The sequence below is a fragment of the Zophobas morio genome, unplaced genomic scaffold, assembly GCF_036711695.1.
Source record: "Zophobas morio isolate AGI-343-1 ecotype UQ-CSIRO unplaced genomic scaffold, CSIRO_AGI_Zmor_V1 ptg000229l, whole genome shotgun sequence".
In the NCBI taxonomy this organism is placed as follows: domain Eukaryota; kingdom Metazoa; phylum Arthropoda; class Insecta; order Coleoptera; family Tenebrionidae; genus Zophobas; species Zophobas morio.
In genome coordinates, this window is record NW_026972333.1 from 1 (window position 1) to 25,096 (window position 25,096).

General features: G+C 25.2%; 3 protein-coding genes and 2 long non-coding RNA genes across 5 annotated transcripts; 2 read left to right on the forward strand and 3 right to left on the reverse strand.

Moving 5' to 3' along the window:
• Positions 1 to 425: 425 nt before the first annotated feature.
• On the reverse strand, positions 426 to 2,596 carry LOC135146479 (multiple inositol polyphosphate phosphatase 1-like). Its single transcript, XM_064078619.1, has 8 exons — positions 2,457 to 2,596; positions 1,963 to 2,114; positions 1,609 to 1,724; positions 1,381 to 1,442; positions 1,234 to 1,283; positions 1,066 to 1,170; positions 957 to 1,000; positions 426 to 443 (listed from the first exon to the last, which is right to left on the reverse strand). Exons 1-8 carry the CDS (start codon positions 2,594 to 2,596, stop codon positions 435 to 437), a joined length of 678 nt encoding a protein of 225 aa, XP_063934689.1. The 3' UTR covers positions 426 to 434.
• Positions 2,597 to 4,653: 2,057 nt separating this feature from the next.
• Positions 4,654 to 5,206, reverse strand: LOC135146474 (uncharacterized). The gene is made up of 3 exons (XR_010283835.1): positions 5,129 to 5,206; positions 4,999 to 5,080; positions 4,654 to 4,825 (listed from the first exon to the last, which is right to left on the reverse strand). It is a non-coding gene; the product is annotated as an uncharacterized LOC135146474 (long non-coding RNA).
• A 1,843-nt stretch (positions 5,207 to 7,049) lies between these two features.
• On the forward strand, positions 7,050 to 15,037 carry LOC135146486 (arfaptin-2-like). The gene is made up of 9 exons (XM_064078627.1): positions 7,050 to 7,149; positions 7,601 to 7,665; positions 9,538 to 9,669; positions 12,283 to 12,330; positions 14,133 to 14,196; positions 14,270 to 14,376; positions 14,496 to 14,615; positions 14,728 to 14,784; positions 14,836 to 15,037. The coding sequence occupies exons 4-9, from the start codon at positions 12,307 to 12,309 to the stop codon at positions 14,941 to 14,943; spliced, it is 480 nt and encodes a 159-aa protein (XP_063934697.1). The 5' UTR covers positions 7,050 to 7,149; positions 7,601 to 7,665; positions 9,538 to 9,669; positions 12,283 to 12,306; the 3' UTR covers positions 14,944 to 15,037.
• Positions 15,038 to 16,030: 993 nt separating this feature from the next.
• Positions 16,031 to 17,689, reverse strand: LOC135146487 (uncharacterized). Its single transcript, XR_010283841.1, has 6 exons — positions 17,589 to 17,689; positions 17,416 to 17,532; positions 16,901 to 17,015; positions 16,452 to 16,539; positions 16,140 to 16,193; positions 16,031 to 16,080 (listed from the first exon to the last, which is right to left on the reverse strand). It is a non-coding gene; the product is annotated as an uncharacterized LOC135146487 (long non-coding RNA).
• Positions 17,690 to 19,126: 1,437 nt separating this feature from the next.
• On the forward strand, positions 19,127 to 20,863 carry LOC135146488 (transmembrane protein 234 homolog). The gene is made up of 4 exons (XM_064078628.1): positions 19,127 to 19,330; positions 19,427 to 19,493; positions 19,599 to 19,691; positions 20,733 to 20,863. Exons 1-4 carry the CDS (start codon positions 19,127 to 19,129, stop codon positions 20,795 to 20,797), a joined length of 429 nt encoding a protein of 142 aa, XP_063934698.1. The 3' UTR covers positions 20,798 to 20,863.
• Positions 20,864 to 25,096: the final 4,233 nt, after the last annotated feature.

Here is a 25,096-nt window from a genome sequence, read left to right on the forward strand (position 1 = left end):
TTTTCCTACTAATTTCCGAAAGATAACAATTATAAATAACGCCCGAAATTCATATGCTTTAAAAGATTTTTTTTTAAAGAACTAAGAAAAGTAAAGGCTTTTTTTTAAATTAATAGTGAAAACACCACAAAAGATAAAGCAAAAACCTAATAACCTCCGCTTTTTAGCTATATAATCGGGCATCGTTACAAATGCTGGATTTCTTATTTATAGTTTATTTCTACACTCTTTGGAGGATCACAAAATTTTATTAAGGACGAAGCAATAGTATGAGTAGTGTTAATTTTATTGAAAAGCTGAAAAGTTGCATCTTTGCAAAACGGAGCGGATTGCCGCAGGACGTTCACTAATACATATTAAAAAAACGGCGTTTACTTTAGCCACATACTTAAAATTTTATTAAAAAAATTGGTCCAACACTTCATTGTTTCAACTCATTGCAGCTAACGAAGTAAAAAAGATGAATTAAACTTAATGATTTTTAATTATTATTATTTTTCAGAGCTTAATTAGTTACTGCAATTCAGCCGCTTGTATTATAATGAAAAATAACATACATAGTAGTAGATAGAGCCTTTATAAATACTAAATATTATAATAATAAAATTTATAATATGAAAATAAAAAAAATTTAATTGTATTTTAAAGGTAAAAATATTTACAAAATAAACTTTTAAGAAAGTTAACCTGCAATAAAAGATATAAAATATGATAAAAATACTAAAAATATAAACAGATTGGCAAGAAAAAAAATTAAAAACTTTAAACCCAATTTTTTTTCTTACAAAATGCAGGTGGTTTTTGCACTCACGTGTTGCTAAAAATAATGAAGACAGCCGCAATATTAGTAATAAATATTATTTTTTCTCTTTTATACATAAATATTTATATAGATTGAATAAAAAAATTCCAACGTAAAACTTTTAATATTATAATACTCATAACTATAAGAATACCGTTTCGGCGTGGGCGAACCTAAAATGCGCGTTGAGTTTTCCTCCTTTTTTGCATATATAAAAAATAACTATCAAAACTGTTTCGTACCATCGTGATAATAAAGAACACCATTCGCGCTCTGAATGATTCCGTTCAGCAAGTCCTCAAGCAACGGGGCAGCAATCTTATAGTTGGCCTCATAAGCATATGATTTCTTCCACCAATGCTTCAAATCTGTTTATTTTCATATTAAAAAATATATATAATTTTTAAATAAAGGTTAAAAAAAATAAGAACCTTCATGAAATTCTAATACATATAAGTTTTCTACAGTAAGAAATTCACACCTGATGAGTTCACAGAGAATTTATTATTATTGTTATTATAATTTCTATTATTACTATCGCTATAATTGTTTTTTCATAAAAACTATATATAGTGAACCAAGTGCTTAACTCTCCAAAGTGAACTGTGCGATAACTGCAAAGCCTATAAATCCCCTTCAACTGTCCAGAAAAAAATAATAAAATATATGAGTTACTAATAGTTATTTTTAATGATAAATAAACTTCATAAGATTAAAGTAAAATTGCAGGGATAACTAAAAAACTTGAATATTAAAAGATGTAAATATAGAAAGTATATATAATAATAATAATAAGGAGTCATAACTAATTTATAATCCATCGACTCCAAATTCAGTTTAGTAGATACTTCTTGTAGAACTTTCCGATAGAGACTTGACCTTCGAAATGCGCGTTGCTGTTGCTTAAAAGTAGCTTTCTTGGCTATACATTATATATATAACGTAATAGTAGTTTCAAATATTCAATAAGATATTATTTATTACTATTATATATAATAATAACTTCATAAATCAGAAAAATTCGGAGTTTAGGGGTATATTTAAATTTATAACTAGTAAATTGTAAATTACATAATAATGGTAATTACTTTTAACTATTTCATTACGTAAATATTATAGTTTTCTGTAGACTGCAGTAAAAATATTTATAATTTTTTAACTTTCGTGAAGTTCTTTATAAACTTGACACGTGTCGAAAAAGCGCAGGAAAATATCCTTCTCCTTCCCTGTTGAAAGTATGTCGACCGGCTGATACCCGCAGCTTCCAAGGAAGCCGGTTCCTTCAAAGAGGCCATAAGCAAAGGCGGATGCACTTATAATAACAATAAAGTCAATAGCATATTTAATAAAATGGAAAAAAAATGTATATAACAATATTCTCAACATAATAAAAGATATAATAACAGCAACAAATATAAGATATTGTTGAATAAATATAATTGAGATTATAAACTTGTAGTACGCAGTAAGGGCCATGGCGAATAGTAAAGTTAATTATAAATAATAAACATTATATTGATAAAAGTAATAATAATAGAGATAAATATACACTTAATAATATCAATAATAAAGAGAAAAGTAAAATAAAAAAGATAATAATAATAGACCTCATGACTAAAGAAAAAATAATAATAAAACTGAACACGCAAAAGACCTGTGACTGGTCCTACTAACTTCAGTTTCTGATAATTTATATTTTGTAGGCGAGTAAAAATTATTAAAAACAGCAGGAAACCTGTGAAAAGTACTCTTCAGCAAATTGTTGGAAACGTCATTGATAGTAAAAAAGTTCATGATTTATTATAGAAATGAGAGAAGGTATAACATCCAAAGTTTTTTACTTTTAATTATTTTCTTTCAGAAAGTGTTGGTTAAGTTATAAATATTCTAAAGGTTTAAAAAGCTGCATAATGCTGGAAGAACAGCAGTGCCCAGCTAAAAATCTGCATACAAACTATAGTTCTCGCTACCAACGTATTAGTGAAAAGCCAAGGAGAATTACTTTTGACAATTTTTTTAGCTGGAAAAATTACAAGATAAATTTAAAATTTCTACCTATAATTATAAAATGATGTAAAAAAAAGTATTTTAATATGCAAAATTCCAAAAGAGAAACGCAGACAAATTAAATTTGAAATTCACTGGCCGCCTTATACACGACTATACAAATCACTACCCAGAGCTGCCGAAAATAATACATATATATAATATTTCAAAGTAGAGATGTATTAACAGAAAGACTTTTATAAAATATACATTAAAAATAAAGGATTTGCTAATTATTATTACTCGGTTGAATGGTGCTCAGTAAAACATGAGTTTCGAAGCTTCGCTTTTTCTAAGCACGACTACCATTAGTAAACAAAATGCTCAACTTTATAAACAGCATTGTGTAAAGTAATTTTTTTGCCCGATATTAAAGTTACTATAAATCTGACTTTGACAATTTTTTAAAATTGAAGTCAAAGCTAGAAAGCGTAATAAAGTTAAAGCCGAATAACATAACAATAGTTTTTAAAGAGCTGACAGTGAAGTTCGTGTTAAGGTGGAGTCTCACAGTGATTATTAGCGGATCTCTAACACAATCGTAACTTTTTTTTTTGTTCCAATGCTATACATAATAAATAATTCTTTGCAAATGGCAATCTGCATCAACCAAAAGTAGTTTTTTTCAAAAAGATCTGAAGAGTTTGTGGTACTTAAATAGTGAAATTCTTCTAAGACAAAAGTATACGTAAACGTAAATAAGTGGAGGAAGTAAAAAAAAAGTACTATGAAATTAACTTTAAAAAATATTACTACAAACTGGTTTCATAAGATCTTAAAATTAGTAAGAATTAAATTACAGTATGAATATTACTTTTATATTCTGACATTAGAAACATTTCCAAAATAATTAATTTCTTTAACAAAAATACTAATTTCGTTTAAAAACGTTCTCTTCTTGTATTACTTATAATTGTAAAAAATAAATTATATAGTGGTAATAATAATTTTCCGTTAATCATTATCACAAATAGATTTAACAAATACTGTAATGATTATTTATAAAAAAACCGGGCCTTTTTTTGATGCGCTTCGCCAGATTATATTGTTCAAGCTCTCCTTGCTTAGTTAGTAAAAGAGCTTCTTCAAATGAATAAGAAGAGTTCCACTGCAGCTAAAATTATAATTATGATAAAATTAAATTTAAAAATGTATGGATATATGAAACCGAAATAATTATTAAATCTATATAATATATTTTAGTAAAATTAATATAAATTGCAAAGCGTTACAGTAACAAATAATAAAATGAACACTAAAATGGCCTTTTTATAAAAAAAATAATGTAGTTGTAATTCAAAAGAAAATTCCAAAACTAATTAATAAAATTTAATGGAATGGTGAACTAATAATTCGTTGAGCACAGTAAAGTTTTACACTATTGACTTTCCCTTAATACTAAAATCGTAATATAATCTATAAGTCTACTGTAAATATTAGTAAATAAACTTTTAAAAACGTACTAATAAAATTTATAAAAATGAAAAAAGTCAAACATTAAATAATTAACTAACTGGTATTTTAAAGAATCGTCAAACAGAAATACAAAAAACTAATTTTTAACGTCTAAGCATTTCAATATATATGAACTTTATTATGTGCTTAACAAAATTTTATTAAACAAAGAAGAAAAAAACGTACAACCCACGAGTTTTCAGAGGTTTTAATTTTTGCTTTCTCAATTTCTGATCAATAATTTATTTTTACCGAATAAAACCGATAAGTACTTTGAAAGGTTATTATATTATGTAATTGAAAGAAATCCAGCAACTAAAAAATAATAACAGTATTTTTACTTATCGTCTGCAATAATTTATTGATGTTTTTAATATCTGAAAATCCCGGATTTCTAATTCCATGACGCACAACCCCTTGGATGTGAACAGCTCGGCAAACTTTATTATCAGGAAAAGTTGAATCGTAAATCTTCGGAATAGTGTATCCAGTTTTTGTCGAAAAATAAATTCTTTTGTGATTCTTTTTGGGTATATAAAAGTAATTATATAATTGTAAATAGATTAATAAGGTGTTACTTAGTAACTACTTGAAAGTAAATCGTCAAATAATGCGTATTCTTTTTTTTTAAAGTTATATTTTGAAAAAAAAAGTGCATAATCATAGACTCAGAGAAAAAAAGTTTTGTTACTTACAACTATTTCGGGGCTAACATGGAAGAGGTATAATCCTAAAAACCAAAATTTCATAGGCCTTTTCTTAGTCCACCTCTAAACTCTATACAAATCTTTTACAACAACAAGGAGGCTAAAAGTTTAAAGAAACCCAAATGAGTAATTCCTTCTTAAACGGCCTTTTATAAACTTCAAAATATCCAAATTTTTAAAGGTGTTTTGTTTACCCTCACCCGAAGTAAAAACGCTCCATATAAGGTATAAAATATATGGTATATTGAAGGTATGACAGCGGTTCACTCGCTCTCCTGAGGGTTAAAACCAAGCTAAGGGTCCCAGGGAAGGGGGGTCCTGGCCCTTAGAAAGGGGTTATATATAGATTTATGAATTACTTATTTGAATTGATTAATACTCGTGCTGCTGAATTTAATACCATTACACATCTCTCTAAGACATAGGCTTATCTAAGCAAGTGTACGTGTAGAGGGTGACATAATTTCGTTAAAACATCGCTAAAAGAAACCCGCGTTTATGGAAGGTAGGCGTTTAAGAAAACTTCCTTTAATTACAAAACGGGTCAAGTTGTAACAGTGAAACTAAATGGCCTTATATACTAGCAGTTATTGTCTTTTTTACAAGAACTTTTTTAAAGGGCACCATAAACTTCCTAATCCTCAAAGATTTTATTTTGACCATTTAGTTCGCGTGTCCGCAGAAGATACCGAAACGTTCCAGGTGTTTCGTAATATGCTCGACTTAAAAAGTGTAATTAACTCTCTGCAAAGATCTTACTATCAATTTTATCAATTTTGTGTGCTTTTACTTGTGTGGGAGTTACTGTGTGATTGTTGCGACTACTTTCTGCGGAAGAATCGAGAAACTTTAACAATAAATTTTCATATTTTTTTGTTTTTACTTGTCTCTAAACTCGTTTTACTAGTTTTATCTCTTTATGTCTATATCATAAATTAATTACTATAACTATATATAATATCTGTAATAGAATGAGTTATTATTATTACTAGGTTTCACATCTGTACTTACTTGTGTCTTTGACTACATTACCCATCATTGATTGTAGGTTGTTACCTTTTGCTTAGTTTCTTGTCCACGTAACAATCAAAAACACTAAGCGTTCCAGGTGTGTAACTCTGTTAACTAGCCCTCAAGACAGACGACTAATAGTTTCAATCTTAAATACTTAAAAGGAATGACGTGAAAACAAAAAATTATTAGGCATAAAGGATTGTTGCGCATTCAAAAAATGAGGCGGAAGGGGCGGAGGGTATTAACTTTAAAAATAAAAGTTAATATTTGCTTATAACTTTTTGGTAATCTTAACAAGAATATAAGAAGATTTTTAAAGAATTGCCACACTTTGTAGCTAAAAGACCACTCTTATCTGGTGAGAGCGTTGCTATAAAGAGGTGTGTGACGGTTAAGTCGGCAGGCATACCATAACTTCTTCGCGCTATAAGCGTAGAGCCCTCTCATAGTTGATTGGATGTTATTAAATTTATGTCGGCTTAATAAACAAATTTGTAATATCGCAGTTTTTTATGGATTACAATATATGTTGAGCTTGAAGGGTATTAAACTTATAAGCAGACTAAAACACACAGTAGGCCTGCTGTTTTAAGTTATTTAATGTTACATAAATTTGCTATATCATCGACGCTTTAACAAATTAGTTTATAAAAAATTAAAGTAAGGTAATTTTACTTTTAACTTAAATTTTATATAATTTAATAATTATTTTTTATTGCAGTTTGGTGGTATGAGCAACTTAAATGATCTCTTAGATTTGAATCCGACCAAAAACATTTTTTTGGGTACGAGAAGTTCTTTTTTGTTGTAATATTATTATCTGTTAAAAATTTATTTTTTCTTAATTTTAACGTGGTTTTCCACCGTTTTGAAGACTTTAATTATTTAATTTAAAATAAGGGTCAATGAAGGATACTGGGACAACTTATAATTCTTTTAATTTAGATTACACTTCTAATACTCAACCTACTAATTATAATAATTACGATAATAGAAAAAGTAATAATTTGATTATAAGAAATAACGTTAGATACGATTCGAAGGAAGTTACTGTCCCAAGCAATATCCATACTGAAGAAAAAAGTCAAGTAGAATTTCAATCTTCTCCCATAAATGCTTATCAACGTAAATAAGATCGTCTCTTTACTACTAGTTTAATTTTTAAATTATATACAAGAAGTAAGTATTTGCGCACTACTCAAATTTTTATATATGATTGTGCGCACAAAACCTTTTGCCTTTTACTTATATATTATATATATATTTTTTTATTATACGCAAAGTTTTTACTAATATATACATGTTACTTTTATTGTTACATTTATTTTTTTTTAATTATATCTTGTTTAAATTGACTTATTGAGTTTATTTTATCACTAGTAATATATATTTTGACAGCAAATTAGTATTATATCAATTAAGCATTATATATATTACTTAACTTTATGTGTTTAGATTATTATTACACTTTTTTGTGTATTATTTTTATAACTTAAAAATTGTCAGATTCACCGCAAAATAGCTAGTTAAAAGTTTAGCGATTTATACTTTATTAAACGCAATTTTAAATTATAAGAGCCGCAAGTTAACGTTTCTAAAAAACTTTCTTCTGGATTTCACTGGAGCGTCGATCAGTATAAGGTCCTCTTTTATTATAAAAAAATAGTTTGAAGCAGAAAATTATTTTTATTGCTTGCCTTTTAGATGAGTTAAAATTTACACAAATTTATGGTAAATAATGAAGTTGATTAGAAAGTTTATTATCGATTTATAACAAATGTTATAAATTTTTATCTTAATTTAGATAGTAGTTAAAAACAATCTCTAATGCATATTAGTATATAAATTCTTCAGTTATATATAAATGTTATTTTGCCCTTATTAATATTATTGACACCCAAATAAGACAATCGTGCTTATTTTTTCTTTAATTTCTTTAAATAAATTGAAAATTAAATAAGTGTAATTATAATCCGAAGTAAAGTTTCCAGAAAAACACTTATATGTATTGATTTAAGAAGTTTATATCAAGTTTATAACATATAATATACTTTCATTATATTTTAAACATATTTTTAAAATCTTTTTCATTATTTATTAAACATTACCTTTCAAGTTTTTTAATTTTTCATTTTTTTTTTAAATTTTACAAAGTTATTAACACTTTCCTTAAACTTGCGCTTTCTCATTTTATAGAAAAATTATTATAATGTGGAAATTTTTTTATTGGTAGTCAATTCTTTATGTTTTTTTGATTTTTTGAATCTATTTATACTTTATATTAACTTTTATTTCGCATATGTCTTTTTGTTACTTTTTTACTTTATTTTAATAATTATTTAATTTTATGAAATGCTGCAAGTATAATTATAAATACTTTTTAGTTTCAAAATAGCGTAACGTTTTCTTTAACTAATCACAAAAATATTTATTAATTTTGTTTTTTTTAAGTTTCTTATAAAATATTTTTTTGAGGCACTTTTTTAACGAAAAGATTGCGAGTACCAGATTTACTTGCTTTTTATTTTTATTTTAAAGAAAATTATGTTTAAAAAAAGTTTTCATTATTTCTTTACTTACATCTTTTTATATTAAAAACTTCTCATAGTATTTTTTATTATCTTTAAAAATTTATTAAAGTGAAGCTTTTTAATTAATTAATAAACAAATTTCTTAATAATAAAAAGTAAATTGCTCTACTTTTTATTAGTCCTATTGTTTACTTTTTACTAAATTTATTAATTCTTAATAAGTTTTGCGTTTTATTTTTTTTAAGGTGTATAGAATAATTATACATATACTTAAGTTTATAGTGTAGGTGATTTATTACTATTATAATTTATTTTTGCAACTATATTAAATGTAATTATAAATACTACCCACAATTATGAATATAAAAAATTAATAAAAAATTAATAAAGTTTATATTATTGTTATTATAATATATAAAATGATTATAATTATAATTACAACAATAATTATTATATTAGTAAAGATAATAATTTATAGAAATTTATTTGGTAATAATGTATTTCTACTTTTTTAATCACAATTTATAAAATCTTAAAGATAATAATTTATATGTAAGAATAAATTTTGTTATTAAAGCTTTATACTAAATTTATTTATTATTATAATAATAATATAATAATAGTATATATAATATTATATATTAGAAGTTACTAATAAATTTATATAATAATGATAGAAAAGTTATACGTTTCTAATAATAATAAGTTTAATAATTTTCAAAAGCTTCTTTAATAATAAATATATACATTATTATAATATAATAATAATATATAATATATTATATAATTCATTAATTTTTAAGCAATAAACCATAAATTTACTATCAATATTACTTTTCTCTAATAATAATTATTATTAGCGTTTTTTCTATCGTCAATATAAATTTTTATTTATATATTTTTTTGGAATTATCTTTTGTCGTGTAATTTTTTTATTTAATAATATACTTGCTATAATTTTCTATTTTTTTTCATTTATCAGCATACAAAGCAATATCTTCTAGAAAAGTTAGGAAAAGTCCCAAAAACTTTAAATCCACAATTAGTAGAACGCATTACTTGCTTGAAACAAAATAAACGAAAATATTCGGAACTGAGAAAAACTTATACTTCAGTTTGTTTATATTTATTTGCTTCATTTTTTTTAAAATATTTAATATGTAATTTGAAGCACACAAATTTTATTATAATAAATAAAAGAAACTTTTAGAATTGTCATAATATTTTTTGTACTAATTTATATTATAATTATTTGTAAACCTTTTTTTAATAAATTTTTGTTATATATAGTTTTATTTATATTTATTTAATAATGAATACAACCGACAAGTACTTTTTATAAAAAACTAAGAGGACTTAATTGTGATATTTTTATTATATTTTTTTCATATTTTATCAATAAAATTGCTAAGCATCGTTTTTATTATATACGAAAATTTTTAGAAATTTAACATAATTTTATAGTAATCTTTTAATATATTTATTAATAAAACTTGCTCTTCTCACCATATTATACAAGGAAACTTTTTTTTTATTGTATATGCTAAGAAATTGCTCTTCTTAAGTTTATTATTCTTATATTTTTTTATAAAAATATAATCTTTGCGACTCTCTTTTTATATTTATATATATTATATTTATTCTATTTAATATATTACTATGTAATATATTTTTTAAAGTTTTAAAAATTTTAATTATGTATAAAATTATAAAAGAGCTAGAAAGATGAATACACTATAAATTTTGTTTATTTTTAATAAATAATTATTTAATATTATCATAAAATATAAGAAGCCGTAAAAATTATAATATAATTAACAAAATAATAATTAAAATTTGTAATCGGAATAATAATTTTTTGTAATGTATTGCATGTAATAAATATTTTTCTTTATTAAATAAAAAAAGAACTTTAACAATAAGAGAACTATAACGCATTTCTTTTTAAAAATGATACCAAAAATATATAATTTTAAAAAAGACGCCTTAAATAAAATTAATGTTATAATTTTATAATTTTTTTTAAAGTGGAGATATTCATTTTAAATTATAATAATTATCAAAATTTAATGATTTATAAAAAAATAATTTATCAGTACAACTTAAATAGAGATTTTTTAAATTTATATTAACATATAAAATTGTTATAAAGATTTTTTTTAACATTTTATAAAATTATAATCATAATTAAAAATATCTATTATAAATTTTTTGTTATCTAACTAATTATTATAAAATTTTAAAAAGAAGTATATTATTAATGGTATTAAAAAAAATCCATCAATTTAAATTTAAGAAAAGGAAAAAAAAATATTTGAACATTTTCATAATTTTATAATTATTGTTCCTTTAAAGTAAAGATATTTATTAATACTATTATTAAACTTAATACTTTTATTTAAAAAAAAATACAGTTTACTATATTATTTAAATAAAATTTTAAACTTTTATCAGTGTAGTAAATTGGTAAAAAGATATTTTTTATCATTTTAAAGAATACTATTAAATTTTTTTATAAAGTTGTGATATTTATTATAAGTTTATAATAAATTTATAATTTTAATATAAATTTTTTTTTAATATTTAAAAAAGAGAAAATTAATAGAAATATGAAGTATATTGTTTATTATTCTAATACAATTAAAGTTATAATAAAATAATGTATTTATATTGAATTTTTTTAGAATATGAAACTTTTGGTTTCCAGTAAATAATTATTCTAGAGCCAGAAAGTGTGACTTTATTTTATTACGTTAAAAAAAAGTTATTTAGTAGGATGTTAACAAACTCTAAGACTTTTTATACTATGAAAAAGCGTAATAAGAATAAAATTTATATACTATACTTTGAAAGAAAAGTTGTATTTCTTTTATAAAACTTCAAAGTATATTCTTTTAATATTCGAATACGTTTAAAAATTATTACTGTAATCAATAAAGTTAAAATTTTACTTATAAAATTTAGATGTAAAATATTATAATAAATACTTGGAAAAGTTTTTTTATTATATTATTAATTATAAATAAGAAAAATATTAAATATATAAAGTTATTGAATAGAGTTCTTGAAAATCATAATTTAATAAGTATCCATAACAATATATAAAGTTTTTTTTATAAACGAGATAATAGTTTTATAAATATGAAAGTAGTCTTGATGCAAAATATTGAGAGGCATTAGAAAATATTTATTATAGAAAAATAGAAAAAAAAAAAACTAGCAAAAAGGAAATTTTATGATATTTTTTCTATTTATATTTTGAATCCTACTTTTTTTACTTATTGATTAATGGAAAGTGAATTGAAATATATTAAAAGTAAAAGTTGAAAAACATTAAAATATTTTTATATTAATTAACTTATTTGTAGTGCAAAATAATAAAGTCAAAACTTCAAAGAAAACTTTCTTTCATATTTATAAAAACTTTATTTAAAGTTGTATTATAACTTGTATATAAGCTTAATGCTAAAAAAAATAAAAGTAAAAGTAAAGAATATTTAAAAATAAGCGATTATTATTATTTACATGTTATCTAAAGTTTTATGTGAAATTCAATTTTTATCATAAAAAGTTTAGAATTTATTAAAGCATTATGAATTTTCCATTATTATTTTTAAATTATATAAATATTGCATTACCTTTATTATTATTATTATAATTTTTTATATACTTATGTTTATTATAAAAAGTTTATTAAGTTTTTTAATATATTTTTATAAAACATAAGCTTGCCAGGCATTTTTCACGGGAAATGGAACTACACAATTCTTTGCAGGTTTTTTAAGAAAAGTTATAATACTTTTAATGAAAGTTTATATTTTTGAGTTTTATAAAATGTTATATTTTATTGTAAATTTGATAAAACTTTTTAAAGTTTATATTATTGAAACTTCATCAACGGATGTCTTAAAATTTTAAAGTTGCTTATATTTTTTTACCTAAAAAAAGTTTATAATTTTAACGTTTAATATATGAATTGTATAAAGTATTTAAATTATTTAATTATATTTGTACAAATATTATAAATATATGTTTATATATGGATTATATAAAGTATCGATTGCCCTTTTATTTATACTAAAATTATAAATCTTTTATCTTAACGATCTTTATTATATAAGAATATTATTAATATCGTAAACTAAGAGTTTGAGATATTCTTAATAATAATTAAATACTTTTTTTATAAGAAGGCCACATTTACGAAGTTTTTTAATATGCTTGAATTTATTTATTATAACTTATTAACTTCTATTAAAAACTTTGTTTTATGAAAAAGTTGTTTGTATAACTATTGCATTACTTGTGCTCTTTAAATTCTTACTAGGTAAATAAAATATTGTTACGTATATTTTATAAAATATATAAGTAGAAGTTTCTAATTACTAGTTTTATAGCGAAAAAGTAAAAAAAAATGTTTTACACATCGTAAGTTAAAAGTGATTATGAAAAAAAAATTATTGAAATGGACTAACGATGATTTATTAAGTGGAAACAATTAAAGTAATCATAATAAGTAGAAAGGTAAATGAAAAATGCAGATGAAAATATTGTGCATAGCAAAAACAATACTGAATTGATACACCCCTCAACACGCTTTTGTATACGCTAAACTTTGCATGAACTTTTTATTTTTTGCCCTAAAGCGATATATGAAGGCGCAGGTTGGCAATTTTTAAGCTTCCCTGTAAAAGTAGAGGTATACGGAGTCAAAATGCGGTACAAAAATGCTGTCCATTGGCTTCACCGCGCGAAATTTATAGTAAATATAAAAAAATATTACCAATAAGAGTGAAGAATTTTTATATGTTGGGATAGTAATACTGAAAAATATATTTAATGATGACTTTTATTAAAGAAATTTAAAATTTTAAAGCAAAATGGGAAAAAATAAAGTTTTTTAATTTCGCACATTCCCTTCCTGTCGGATAGCACAAACGTATTATAGCAGCTGTAAGTGTTGCTATCGCATTTTGATATTAATTATTATAACGAATTATATAATGCACACTTCACTATTCATTATATTTAGTTTAAAAAATTGTCGAGTTATTGTTTAGCTATTTTTTCTTGAGCCATAAATAAATGGCAGTAGTTATATTCGCTACCAGGAAATAGTACGTTTTTCAGTAAAGGCCTCAAAATACAATAGTTTGCGGGTGTATACAATTTTACTATGTCATGTGCGCTTCAGTAAAAACTATGAAGCGTAATACGTAAAGGAAATGATATATTTTCAAGCTTGCGCATCTTTGTTTTAATAATAGCTGCATTCACATTTTTTGGGAGTATTCTGGAAGAGCTCTGCTACGAAGAAAGTGTTAAAAAAACGCGTGGATTCCTAAAAACTTTTGCGATACTGCGATCTTTTTATAATTATATATTAAATATCATAATCCATTAAAAGTTCGCCCAAAGTTAGAACCGTTTATTACTATTACCACTAATAATAAATTAATAATATAATTTTTTTTTTCTTTTCGTATATTTTCTTCACACACGTTTAATTTTTTTAAACACTTTCAGTGAAATTATCTTTCTATTCATGAAAAATACCTTTATTGTTTGCGCTTTTAGATGCAAATGAACGAACTTTCACTACAAAATCCCGAACTCCGTCCACAGTTTAAAACATCTGCTGGTAAAATTTATAATATTATTACTACTACTATTAATATTTTTTTCATTATTATTACTATTTTTGGTTATTACAGCTACATACGGGTGCATTGCTAAAAATGCTGAAAAACTTAAATTTTGCATCGACACATTCTTGACAGATTTGGAAACTCTCCTTGATAAAGCCATTACAGATGCGATGGTTATAATAACAATAATAACACTTTTGATAAAAGTAAAACAAAGAAATTATTAAACTTAATTAATAAAAACTATAATTCGGCGCATTCCGAAAATAACAATAATTCATCAACTAATCAGGAGTCAGTAAAACTGTATGAAACATGCCGATTGGATTATGATATTGTCAAACGAGAATTTGAGACCGAAGGCCGCACGTGCAATAGCGAACTTCAGGAAAAGAAAAGAAAATTAAATCAAGTAATGCAAAAAAATTCATTTCTTTATTCATTCTGATATACTTTTTTTCATGGCTTAATCTATTTTCGGTATTTTCTTTATGATAAGTTTTTTTTTTACTTTTCCCTTAAAGGCAGAAGAGACGCTCAGAGTTAAAGTTGATTTATTAAATCAGAACAGAATAACAAGGGTAAGTTTACTACAATCATAATGATAATAAAAACAATAATTAATAAAACAGCTGAAAAAACATCTTCGTGTACTCAATGAAGCAACTGTCGCTTTTTATACGGGAAACGAATTAGCGTTAAACAAAGCAATCGAGAGCATCACTTCCAACGTCGACTAACAAATGTCAATAAAAACAGATTGGCTTCCTGCTATTGGTGACTTTGCGATGGGAGTGACCACGTGTTATAATTTTCTTTCATTTTTTAAGCAGAGAAAATCTTTATAAGACATTGATTGAGCGCAGCTCTAATAATAATGAAATACAGTAATAATAATACAAAAGAGATAATGAAATAGAAAAATTATTACAAAATTAAAAACTAATTTTTTATAATAAAAAATCTTTTGAAATCTTAAGAAAGAAATATTTCTTTATTAAAAAAATATAAATATTATTAAAATAAAATAAAAAATATTTAAAAAGTCTAACTGTAATAATAAAATTGATATCGACTTAACTAATTTATAAATTTGAAATTTTCGAATTTTTAAATAAGATTATTTATAAAGCAATAACGAGTAGCTTAACTAAAATAATATTAATATAACAAAATAAAGGAAAATTGGAATATAAGCATATTATATTACATATAAAATTAATTAGATTAAAATATTGTTAAAAGTAAATTCATAAATATAATATTATATAATCTTTTTAAAAAGTTAAATTTTAAAATAAAATTAAGATTAGTATAGTAATAAGAATATATAAATATATATTAAATTTATAAAATTTGATAAATAAGTTTGGAAATGTAATATTTATTCAAAATAAAAACTTAAAAAACAAAAATAACTGAATATAAAAAAAGTTTAAAAAATAAATATATCTATCACATAAAAATTTGATTTTTATTATAACTAAGTAATTTATTAATAGAAAAAAAAAATTAATTTTTGGAAGTAAATTATGTTAAAAAAGCAAATTTGGAATTTATTTGTTTAAAAAGCTAGAATTTATTTTAAAAAATAATAAACAAAAGATTTTGTAAATTTCTTTTTTAATTTATAAAAAAATAAATATATAAATAGTAATAAATTAACTTTTTAACAAAATTTTAGTAAAATTGTTAAAATAATAATTACTTGTAATGATATAATAAATAATCAAATAATATGTATTAAAGTAAAAAGATTCCAAAAAATGAAATTTTATAATAAATTTGAGAATTTATAATCGCAATAAAGTTATAAAAGAATCCTACTCGGTATCTCGTTACTTTAACGGTCTTCCACGTGTCCTCCCGGAGACTACCTGCGGCTGGCGGCGTTAGTGTCGCATAGCAAACTCGCTGGAAACAGCAGAACGGCTACCTTTGAATCCGGATTTCCTTATTAGAGACTGAAGCGTTTCCTTGTGAGTCCAGCCTTTAGATTTTTATAAATTAAATAAAAATCAATATTATAAGTTAAGAATTATAATTTACTATTAAAAACTTATTATTTAATAGTACCAAATTATTATATAATGAATTATTAAAATTATAATAAATTTATTTACAGAAAATATTACTAATTGAATATAAAATTACATTCGTTATACATGGAATTTTTAAAAAACAGAAAAAAATTAAATTTTAGGCAATAATTATATTATCAAGCACCAGTTAAGATAAAAGATTGTACTTTGCTCCTTAGGAACTTCTGGCAAGTACGTTGCAGTGCGTTTAACGCCAGCGTCTGAAAAAGAAATTTGAACTCCATGGACGCCAATCTATTATATATTATTTAACGCTATAAATAAATTATTTTTATAAAAGGTAGTTTTCGGTATTGATATTCTACAGCGAAATAAATAACTTATAATTGCGTGAAAATAGTAAATTTTTTATGTTTTAAATATATTTTTTATTTTAATTGTTCTTTTGATTGAAAGTGTTTTATTAATTGTTGCACTAAATTTAAAATAATTAAACGTTTCCCCCACTTTTCTTAAAAAATAAAAGTATCTTCTGTATAGAAGAACTAGAAAATAATTAGTTAGGTCCAAATTATAATTAATAAAAGTTTTTTTCTTTAAATACCACTACTAAATAATTTATGGTATGCAGTATTATTTATTAAAAAGATCTAACGATCCAATCTTCCGGGTGTTTTGCGGTTTCGAAATCTACAAGTATTGAAACAGTGCAGTGAAGCCGTTTAAATTCACGTAATTGAATGGGCGCAAAACGAGAATCTTTGAAGGCGCTACAAATAACAAACTTTAATCTAATTTTATGAAAGTATTTACTTTAAAAAAAGCTACTTCATAAATTTGAATAGATAAGTAAAACTAATAATTGATTGTGTTAATAACGTAAAGGCTTCTGGTAAGGAACATACTTTTGTTATTAAATAACTAGATTGTAATAATAATACAAGCTATTTAAATGTATTACGTATTTATAGAGCTAAATTTGTAAAGCATTAATTATTCAGTTGAAACTTTTTACCTATTTTATTACATCTTCATAAGTATAAGCTTACTTAACGGGTTAAAATTTAAAAAATCAAAGCATGTAAATCCGAGATGCAAAAGACTTTATAAGATAATTAATAAAAAATATTCTTACTTTTGAATAAAAAATATCGGAAAGTTCACTACTACCTGTTTATTGTATATTCTTTTAAGCCAGTATGCAGGCTTCTCGCCGAAAAAGTTCCTATGCAACCTCTCAATTCAAGTCTACCTCGCTTTTCTTTTTTCCAAGTCACAAAAAGAGGACTTGAAAGGTAATGATGACTTAAAGAACGTCAGTTATTTTTTTAAAAAAAAAAAACAATTTTTTGTCCGGAAAATCTGGAGTTGGTGGCCTGTTAATTTTTCTAAGTTTACAATGAAGTACATTAAAACAGTAGAAGCACATATTTTTTAGCCTGTTTTTGCAGATAAAGGTATCGGAAATATCTGTGTTTTAAAAGTTAGACAAGTTGTATGAATATTACACAGCTTTATACCTAATTTTGAAGTTTTGGTAGTAATGGAATCGCTTGAACAAGAAGAATTATCGGAATACACGTTATTTTTATTCATGCTTAAGAATTATATACTCCATTATTTAACACAACAAACGGAACTACTTCATATGAAATTAATGAAGGAGGTCCAGGGGACGAGTGCGTGCGAAATGGAACACTGAGCACCGAGTACGCAGTAAACGGGTTTTTTTTTACTGGCATTTTATGCTTACCCCCTCTTTATTGGTTTTTCCGGGTGAGCAGCGTAGCAGGAAAATAGGGGCAAGGATAAAGTTATGGAACTTGTTCCTGGAAATATAATTATTGTTGCAGCTAATCAAATTTGTACTAGATGTTAACTGTGAAGAAAACCAAATACCAAATAAGCCGAAAAATATTAATTAATAGACCACGGTGATTTTTTTAAAACCTTAAAAATTCTGTTAGGTCAAAAACTTGTTTGCCTAAACACACTTTAACTTTCGATAAGGATAATGTAATATAGAGGACCACCCCTTCTACACTCCGCACAAAAAAAAGATTCGTTCAGAGAAGTATTTATTATGCTTTATGTAAGAGTAGGCCCATGTTGCTTGATCCAAATTTTTGTACGAATGTTAGATTTCCCTTTACGCCAAAGGTATGAAAGTACTAATAATACCAAAAAAAAGTGCTTAACTATATAATGTGATACTTCGCAGTATAGAGGACGGTGCACTATATTTAAGGGGTTTAAAAATTACTTGAATGACGATTCCTCTTCGACTTGTTTTTATAAACATTTATATAGACTCAACATAGCGCTCAAGAGCTAAAAACATTACTTTAAATCTAAATATCTTGCGCTTTACCTGTAAGGGATGATTACAGTCTTTATAACTACAAGTTTAAACCTTTTGAAACGCGCTTATAACAATAGTTTTAGTTTTCCAAATGTAGTAAAAGACAGTTCAAAGTCACTTACGGAAGGAAGGAAAGTTTATAAGCTTAACATAATATACTGTCAATAGGGTACATAAATGTGCTTTTGCACGAGCGAAATATATACGCTATCTACCGGTCAAATTTCTCGTACGTCCCGACGAGCACCAGGAAATGCCATTAACAAAAAAATGGTCAAATAGTAATCTTTGTTATTATGGTCCTCTGTAATAAGTTGATACTCTCAGATTTGGAAATCTCGACCTCTAAATGACTTTCACCTAACCTAATGGCGTATATTGTATTTGCCTAGAAAAAATGCATAAATTTATGCAGTTAAACCAAATAGATTTGTGCAACAAGCGCGCAACTTTAAAAATTTAAAAGATTTAAACTGGAACTTTGAAACAAGTAAAAACTCTTCTTTTTTAAAAAAAAACATGACAACGGCTTTATTTATCGGAAAACCATTCGAAAGTGTTGCAGTACAAACTCTTGTTCTTATTTTTGTAGCATTTTTATGGGGTATAACCAATCCCTTTTTGAAAATTGGAGCGGAAGTTTCAAAAGAAAATAAAAAACCTTGCCGAAGTAAAATTTTTCGGATTGTTTCGGAACTTTTTGGTTTATTTACGACAGTTGAAGTAAGATGTTATAAGTTTTAAATTGTATAATATCAGATTTAGCCTACATTTTAAACGCTATTTTAAATATGCACCTTAAACTATTTTAATGAATAGTACCTGATTCCTTTTCTTATAAACCAAACTGGTTCAATAATATACTTCATTATTCTCAGTAAGGCAGGTTTCTTACCATATAATAAGTTTGTAATAAGGAGAAAAGTTATATGCTATAAGTTTAAATATAAGTTTTTATAATATATATTCTTTTCGACCATTACTTTTACAGACCTTTCCCTTGCAGTTCCTATAACAAACAGCGCAACTACAGTTTTTACTCTTCTTAGTGGCCGTCTCGTAGGTGAAAGAAATCCTTCAAGAAGTACTTTTTAGCCTTATAACTTTTAAATTCTAGTCCCTTTCTAACAGTTAATTTCTAATTTTAAAATCTCTTTAATTTATTTGTAACGGGCAGCACCTTTCCAAAAATTTCAGTTATTTTATTATTTAAATTTTTTTAAATTCACTTAGTTGTAAACGTGAAGTCTTACGTTTTCTTATATAAACGTTATAACGTCGCCCACGAGTAACCGTCCATACTTACCGCTCTTATGTTTTAAGTTAAATTAATATAAGATTGCCTCTTGACGCTTTTCAATAAAAGTTAATTTAGTTGTAAAAAATTTCTATAAATTTTATTATTTTTCCTTTCCTTCAGTTGTGATCAAGATATTAATTTTTAGAGGTAGCTTAAGTAAATTTAAATTTCAGTTTAATAAATATCTTTATAAAATTCAAGTAAAGACAATTAACTTTTTAATTAATTTTTTTTTAAATTTAAATATTAAATAGTTAATAAATTTAAATACATGGTCCCATCTATGTTTTAACCAAAATTCTTTTTCAAAGTAACTTAAGTTTATTCTTGATCTACTGTAACTACGCGTTCCGAGCAAACGAAGAAAATTTAAACTTAAGTTCTATAATCTTAAAAAAGTTATATTCTTACTGAATAATAACTATGAATTGGAAAAATATAGAATTAAGTTCAATTGTTGATAGCGTTAAAAACAAAAAATATATAAGGCAAATCTTTACTTTTGAAAAAAAGTTATTAAAAGTTTTACTAACTTTTCCTTTCGTCTTGTCAATTAAATTAATTATTTTCAATTTTCCTATTATTAATTATAGTCGCTTATATGTTTTAAACTTAATAAAATATTCAAAATTTTTTTAAAAAGTATATAAACTTTTTTTAGTAGTATTAATAAAAATTAATAATTTCAATTATAAAATTTTTAAATTAATTATAACTTTTACATAAGCTAAATATATACCACTAGCCTCAAGCTAAATATATAAATATACACTAATTATAATTAATTGAATACTAACTTTCTTATTTCTTATTCTGTATAAACAGGAACACTCGCGGGTTTATTTTTAATAACTACTGGAATATTTTTATGTGTATTTAGTAAATTATAATCGATAATAACAACCTATAAAAATTATATGGCAATACAATAAAAGTCCAGCTTCCTGTTTAAATAATTTTAGTTTAATTAGAATTTTCTATTAAATTAGATTTTTTATTTTAATATTAAATTATTATACTTTGAAAGTTATTAAAACCGCTTGTGTCTTTAGTGGGGCGCTATACAGTGGCAGTCACAGCAATTCTATTTAAATTTAATCTTTTTAATAAAATTTTAAAAAGGAACGAAGTTAATCCGTTTCAGCGCCTTTCCAGCTATCAAATAATTTAATCATAACTGCAGTGTTTCTCCTTTGCTAGCGTAAACCAGCTAAAAAGGATTCTCTTCAATCTTAATTTTTTCTAAATATAATAAATTTTAATATAAAATTTAAAAGGGGATAAAGCAAATTAAAAATTTAAAAGTATATAAAATTTTTCAATCTATTCAGTAAAAATAATTCATCAATTAATAAATTTTTATAAAAAAAATTGCTTGAATAGCTCGAAGTATATTTATTAACTATAAAGACTTAATTTTGACGCTTTATTAAATTCATAATATATAAATATTATTATAAAAAGGGGTTAATAATAAACTAGAAGAAAAATAAACTATTTAAATTCGCGAATAAAGTATTTGTCTAATCTTAAAAGTTATAACTAACTATAATAAATTAAATAATCTTTTAATATTTACGAAAAAGTAAAAAGTTATCGTAATTTTTAAAAATCATAAAGCGTTGCCCGTTAGCTTCACTCAAATTCAATATATATATGACGCAATTAACTATGATATAAACATTATATAAAATATGGTTGCCAAAATAAAATAATTTTCAAGAGTTATATGGAATTCATAAACGCAGACGCTTAATAGGATTTATTGGACACTGAGCGTATAGGACAAACTTAAACATATATAAAAAATAAGTCTCTCTTTAAAAAAAATAGGAATGCGAACGTAGAGTTAATTATTTTAAGAAAAGTTTATCTATTAATTTATTTTTTAAAATTAAGATATAAGGAAGGAAAGAGAGGAGTGCAAGGAACTAACAAATAAATATTTTTTTAAAAAGAGGCATTATATATGCGATAGTAACTAAGAAAAACTGAACATAAAAAAATAGTTCCTCTTTAAAAGGATTGAGGTTACATTATTTCAGTCTATAAGAAATTGTAAGTACTCAGCAATAAAGGCGTCCAGTTCCTCTAATTTACTCTGAAGCAATAATTGATCTTTGGCCTCCTTTTCGTTTTGTAAACGTTTATTTCGCCTTTCAATATCGCGCAAAACACCAGCTTTACGCCTCTTAAAATATGAATTAAGGCTAAACAACTATCTAAATTTTGTACTTATAAAAATTTATAGAGATTTTACGAAAAGAGTTAGCGGATAAATAAATTGTATTAGATACGTCTCTTTCAGAATTTTGCCATATAGTGACACTTGTAACCACAATGGTGCTAAAAAGACAGGAAGTCCCAAATATGAGCCAAGCTTTGCTTAAAGGAGTCATTGTAACTTAGTAGGTTTAGTGAAAAATTTTTAAAAATGTACCACTAATAACTTAGAAAAGCAGTAAAATATATTTTATATCAAGGTGCAAGAAACAATCTCTCTAAATTTAAATCATGAAATATGTTCACAAAAGAAACAAAATAACTTGTAAAAATGTAGGCAATTTTTAAATTTTCCAAACATTCTTCCGTATAATTTAAAAAAATTAATACTAAGTTTTTAATACTAGAAAAAATATTCTCTTAGGGCCGGCCCCCTTAGCTATGAAATTTTATTATAACACGTGTGTTGAGGAATTTAAGCGAAGGATTTTTAAAATCTTTGTCTAGTATTTAGTAATTTTTTTGTCGTTATGGTTTTTTAATACTTCATCTACATTTATGTAAATGAAATTAACCGTTGGAGAAACTATTAAAATCCAAGCGTTTAAAAAAATAAAAATAAAGCCCAGTCATTAAGATTTACCATGAATGTGCTTATTTTACTACCAGACTACTATATTGCGTTAATATTGTAAAACAATACCCTAGTCTGGAACCACATACTATTTAGTCAACACTTTTAGCGGAACCTTAGCACTCTCGAAAACCCTTTTTGTTATAATTTTGTTTATAGAGGGTTGTTTTTTTTCTTAGTAACTTTTGTATTCCGTTTTTAGTTTAAAAGGCCAAGTTCCGATCTACGCCCTTTCTAATATCCAGTTCTGAGGCTCTGTTTCTATTTCTGTCTTGATTATTCTGGTGCTGATACTCTCTATTTAGTTTTGTTTAACCTTGCTTACTTTAGTTCCAAGCTACTTTTTTTATAGACCTTAATTTCATTAGTTTACCATTCAACTTTTAACTAATGTCAGAAAAGGTCTCTTTTAAGTCAACGTTGACTTTGAAAAAAGTATCTTGACCTAGGAGCCCCTTCTGCTGTCTGCTTCGTCAGTGAAACTTGAGCGGCGCCTCCATAGCGGCAAAGCGAAAATTAATATGAAGGATCTTTTGAATTTCCTTATAAACCTTTTCAACATTTTCACACGGAAAGTGGTTTCTAAAATAATTTTATGTTCGGGAACATTTTAAATAAAAAGGTACATGAATATAGGATTAAGCTTAGGAACATAAAAAAAAATCAGTGCTAAATAGAGCATTTTCTCAATTATAATTGGCGGGGTGTTATAAAAAGAAAAATTATTTAATAAATAAAAATATTTTTAAATTTATATTAAAAACAGGAGATATATAACTGAACAAAACAAACAGAGCCCTGTGGTAAAAATATAACTCATTCCGTAAGATATTATTAATCCATTTCGAGTCTACATCTATCTATTTACAAATGGTATTTTTTCGTGCTTGGCTTAATTTTCGAGCTCATAATAAGATAACAGTGTACAAATTAGTTTTAAGCTTGTGTTAACGCGACCTCCTACAAATATATTTTAAAATTATTTCTTCCCCGTATCTATATTATATTTGTAGAACCCATTGCACGGGCGGGATACCGTGCGCACCCAGATCTTGTAATTGACCTCGTTTGTCAGTAGTTGATTACTGTGCTGATTGAACCGTTAGCAGGTGGCGATAGCATCGTATTGAAATTGTTACCGAGGTTCAATTTGGAGGTCTTCATGTAAGGCACCGTAGTGAAGAAACCACGGCGTGCCCTTCATAAGGCGTAGCAGCTCGTTTTGTCTCACTCGAAGAGAAGAGACTATTGTCGGTGAGTTGTAGGCCAAGGCAAAAGACCCGTATGTAATGATTGGGCGGATACACAACACATACTGGCGTCGTTTGCTGTGCACCGAAGTTTGCTTCGGGCGCATAATAAAGGGGATATAATCTAAGTCACCGCCTTGAACTTCCTCGCGATATAGTTTTACGTTCGGCGGCTAACGAGAACTTATTGACAATAACGAACCTTAGTTATTTCGCCTGAGGGCCCCAAGGAATTACCTTGTTTTTCGAAGGTCAGCGACGGTAAGGGTGTGGTGCGCTTCTTCGTGAGGAAAAGGACTTTGTTCTTTTCCGCATTAAATGTAACCTTTTTTAACGACGACACCACTTGGCAAGCGTCACTAGGTTGGCAATTGGATAATATTGAATAGGAACAATCATATTTTAAAATATTTTCAGTCGTAACCCTCAATAGATATAAAAGAATTGCGCGGACGACGATAACATGCGTCATCCCAAGGTTCCTATTTAAGTATATATGTACACAATATAGTATATAACGAAACAGATACAGCAGCAAAAGACGAACACAACGACGAGATTCGAGAGATGGAAGCACATCCTCGGAAAATTGTTTCTACCCCACTGACACATCTCGTACACCCCAATCTGTGATGGTCTAACACCATAACACAGTATACACGACACCTAAGCCATAATTTAAAATATTAACAGAAAAACAATAATAAACATAGATTACAAAAACATATTGTATAATACATTAAGTATAACTTAGACAACCGTAAAACACAAGAAATACAAACAACAATTACAAACAAAAAGAACAAAAAAACAAAACACTAACCTTTTAAATTTTCACAAACTTATCCGTGATTAATCAAATCAGAAGCCTGGGAAACAATCTGGTTCAATTAAATTTACTATATATATATGGAAAGAAACATACTTTGACCTTTTCTAAAGGTATAAACACAGACCGAAACTTGTCAATATATCAGTACTTGCTTTAATTATACTTTTATATACGTTTAAACAAATTTCGATATAGACCTAAAGGGTCTGCACCTTGCACCTAATTTGGCGAGCACGAGCAATTTTGTTGC

What these genes read in the sequence shown, in the direction of transcription:
- LOC135146488 (XM_064078628.1), top strand. Translation starts at nt 19,127, where the DNA reads ATGACAACGGCTTTATTTATCGGAAAACCATTCGAAAGTGTTGCAGTA. An exon ending in CATTATTCTCAGTAAGGCAG is followed by an intron (nt 19,494 to 19,598) that starts GTTTCTTACCAT and finishes TTACTTTTACAG; the next exon opens with ACCTTTCCCTTGCAGTTCCT. An exon ending in TGAAAGAAATCCTTCAAGAA is followed by an intron (nt 19,692 to 20,732) that starts GTACTTTTTAGC and finishes CTGTATAAACAG; the next exon opens with GAACACTCGCGGGTTTATTT.
- LOC135146486 (XM_064078627.1), top strand. Translation starts at nt 12,307, where the DNA reads ATGGAACTACACAATTCTTTGCAG. An exon ending in ACAGTTTAAAACATCTGCTG is followed by an intron (nt 14,197 to 14,269) that starts GTAAAATTTATA and finishes TGGTTATTACAG; the next exon opens with CTACATACGGGTGCATTGCT. An exon ending in ATCAGAACAGAATAACAAGG is followed by an intron (nt 14,785 to 14,835) that starts GTAAGTTTACTA and finishes TTAATAAAACAG; the next exon opens with CTGAAAAAACATCTTCGTGT.
- LOC135146479 (XM_064078619.1), bottom strand. Translation starts at nt 2,596, where the DNA reads ATGAACTTTTTTACTATCAATGACGTTTCCAACAATTTGCTGAAGAGT. An exon ending in GTTAGTAGGACCAGTCACAG is followed by an intron (nt 2,115 to 2,456) that starts GTCTTTTGCGTG and finishes TGTTATTATAAG; the next exon opens with TGCATCCGCCTTTGCTTATG. An exon ending in TTTGGAGAGTTAAGCACTTG is followed by an intron (nt 1,284 to 1,380) that starts GTTCACTATATA and finishes TGAACTCATCAG; the next exon opens with GTGTGAATTTCTTACTGTAG.